This window comes from Moschus berezovskii, chromosome 8, assembly GCF_049115385.1.
Source record: "Moschus berezovskii isolate FMDL1 chromosome 8, NW_MosBer_1.0, whole genome shotgun sequence".
NCBI classification, from domain to species: Eukaryota; Metazoa; Chordata; class Mammalia; order Artiodactyla; family Moschidae; genus Moschus; species Moschus berezovskii.
The window spans coordinates 95927278-95930531 of NC_142467.1; the positions used below are offsets into that span (position 1 = coordinate 95927278).

Sequence of the window (3254 nt, forward strand, 5' to 3'; positions counted from 1 at the left end):
CAGCTCCTACCATCACCAGTCAGTAGAGAGAAGGAGAGGAAATCAAGGAAGACTTACAGGAGGAGGTGTTTTCCTGCTGTGATTTGAAAAGCAAATTCCTGCCCTGCAGGAATGGAAAGGGGAGGCTGTTTCAGGCAGCAGGAAGAGCAGAAATGTCAAAGAATCTAGTACAGGGGGTGTCTGTGTCTCTCTTTGCCTCCCATCCCAGGCTGGTTTCTGTTTCCCCTGGGAAAACAAAAAACTGGGACTTCCCTGGTGGTCCAGTGGCTAAAGTTCCCAATGCCCAGGGCCCAGGTTCAATCTCTGGTCAGGGAACTAGATCCCACATGCTGCACCAAAAGACCCCACACAGCTAAATAAATAGCTATGTACTTCAAAGTACTTAAAGAAATCAAAAAGTCACCCTAACGCCAACCACTTTCTGATTAATATTCTCAGGATCGACATTTTAATATTCTAAGGAGAACTGTGACCAGCTCTTAGAGACCACACTATAAATAACTTCAAGAAAAGGCACCAAGAGAAGGATTCCTGGGTCTTACTGAATCAGGGCTCTGGGTCAGAGGTTCCTCTTTGGACGCCTTCTAGCTTACTCCTTCTCCAAATTTGGCACTGGGGTGGGTGGGTGAGGGTGGGGAGAATTCAGAATAGATGAATACTCTGGGGGTTTTCCGCAGAAAGAAAGGGTCCACCCCTACCCCCACCCCCCACTTCTGCATTGTGAGCAGCAGAATGATGTCACAGACCCCCAGCCCAGCCCCTTCTCCCTCCCTCTGCCTGTGCTTGCCCCAGGCCCAGCCTCTCCACTCCTACCCCCACCCCACCGGCACCCCAGAGGAAAGTAGTCAGCTTTGCCAAGCAGCCCAGGCAACTACTCACAGCCATGGATCCAAATCAGGGCAACCCCTCGGAGCCCCAAGCCTCCCCAGAGATCCCCAAGCCTAGCCTGAACCTCAGCTCAATCCTGGCAAACAGCACCCTCCCTCAGAAACCCCCCAGCATGGTGGGCGACAGACTGCCCCCAAAGACCGGGGCAGTGGTCATCGACATGGGCACAGGCACGTGTAAGGTGGGCTTCGCCGGGCAGGCCCAGCCCACCTATACCGTGGCCACCATTGTCGGCTGCCAGCCCCTGAAAGCGGCCACCTCGGGGCAGCCGGTGATGGAAACCTTCATCGGCGAAGCAGCCCGCAAACGCCCGGAGCTGACGCTGGTGCAACCCGTGCACAGCGGCATCGTGGTGGACTGGGATGCGGCCGAGCTCATCTGGCGCCACATGCTGGAGCATGACCTCCGCGTGGCCACCCGCGACCACCCGCTGCTGTTCTCCGACCCGCCCTTCAGCCCCTCCACCAACCGCGAGAAGCTGGTGGAGGTAGCTTTTGAGTCGCTGAGCTCCCCGGCCATGTACGTGGCTTCCCAGTCGGTGCTGTCGGCCTACGCACACGGGCGGGTCAGCGGGTTGGTGGTGGACACGGGCCACGGAGTCACCTACACCGTGCCCGTCTTCCAAGGCTACAACCTGCCCCATGCCACAGAGCGCCTGGACCTGGCGGGCACCCACCTGACCGCCTTCCTGGCGGAGATGCTGCTCGGCTCCGGGCTACCCCTGGGGCAGCAGGACCTGGACACGGTGGAGAACATCAAGCACAGATTCTGCTATGTGGCCCCAGACTTCCTGAAGGAACAGGCCCGGCCAGAGCTGGAATGCCGCCAGACCCTGAAGCTGCCAGACGGACGGACGGTCACGCTGGGCAAAGAGCTGTTCCAGTGCCCCGAGTTGCTGTTCAGCCCCCCGGAGATCCCAGGGCTGTCCCCCGTGGGCGTCCCCACCATGGCCCAACAGAGCCTCTGCAAGGTGGCCGCGGAGTTGCGGACCGATTTGGCCCAGAACGTGCTCCTGTGCGGGGGCTCTTCGCTCTTCACCGGGTTCCAGGCGCGCTTCCAAACGGAACTGCTCCGCAATCTGCCACCAGAGGCACACGTGGTGGTGATGGCCCAGCCAACCAGGAATTTCTCCGTGTGGATCGGGGGCTCCATCCTGGCCTCACTGCGCACCTTCCAGTCCTGTTGGGTCCTGCGGGAGCAATACGAGGAACAGGGTCCACACATCGTGTACCGCAAATGCTACTGACCAGGAGCGGGGGTGGGTGTGGGCGAGGCTGGGTGGCGGGGAGGCAGTCCTGAGCAGTAAAGTTTCTGCTATTCAAGCTGGTTCTGTCCTGCCTCCGCCCAGGTCCACTGCTGGACCCATCCCAAGGCACCCGGTTCCCACCCCACAGACCCACCTTCCCCCACCCCGGGTGGTCTGCCTCCCAAGATATCTCTGGTTCTACCCTGCCTGTACTCACCTCCCATGAAAGTGAAAGTTTTTAATCGCTCAGTCATATCCGATTCTTTGCGACCCTATGGACTGTATCCTTCCAGGCTCTCCTCTGTCCATGGGAATACTCCAGGCAAGAATACTGGAGTGAATAACCATTCCCTTCTCCAGGGGATCTTCCTGACCCAGGGATCGAACCTGTGTCTCCCGCATTGCAGGCTGAGATTCTGGTCTCAGCCACCAGGGAAGCCCCATGAGACACCCCAATTCTGACTCCCAGAAACCCCCTCCCCCAAAATCAATCCACACTGCACACACACATATCATCATGTCTTAACTCTGTCAAACCCAGCTTCCATGATCCTATTCCACAACACTCAGGTTGGGGTCCACTTCCCAGGCCCACCCACAAAGACATATCTGGTTCTGGGCATCCCAAATCCACCTTCTTATTGGTCTCTCAGGTCTCATTATCCAAATTTTTCTGACACCCTGATGTGCTGAACATCCCCCCAAGTGCTGAACCCCCACACCCATTACAAAGATCCCAATTCTGACCCTCAGGGTCTCTCCCTACAGTGACTCACTAAAAGATCCAATATTCAAAGCTCATCCCCTAAGTTCCACTCTGCCCATCCTGCATGATCTGTCTTTCCAAACTTCTTCCACCCAGATGCTCCCACAACCCCACCCCCATCTGCACTCGCAAAGGACACCATGCTCTGAGACCATCCCATCCCCCCCCCAAGGATGGTGCCCTCTGCTCTTAGCCCTCCCCCTTGCTCTGCAACTCCCCCAGAAATCCTCCCACATGGTTTCTCAGTGTGCTTCCGGATCCCATTCTTCAGCCCCTGGAATGATCCCAGGAAAGCTTAGTCTCCAGGACCATCCTGTGATGATCTCACTAACACCCTAGGCTGACCCCTGTGTT

The 3254-nt window shown here is 57.3% G+C and overlaps 1 protein-coding gene across 1 annotated transcript; it reads left to right on the forward strand.

Moving 5' to 3' along the window:
- The first annotated feature begins 883 nt into the window (after positions 1–883).
- Positions 884–2134, forward strand: ACTL9 (actin like 9). The gene has a single exon (XM_055428773.1). It carries the CDS (start codon positions 884–886, stop codon positions 2132–2134), a length of 1251 nt encoding a protein of 416 aa, XP_055284748.1.
- Positions 2135–3254: the final 1120 nt, after the last annotated feature.

Bases quoted from the DNA above. Each gene is read 5' to 3' on its own strand.
- ACTL9 (XM_055428773.1), top strand. From the start codon at position 884: ATGGATCCAAATCAGGGCAACCCCTCGGAGCCCCAAGCCTCCCCAGAG.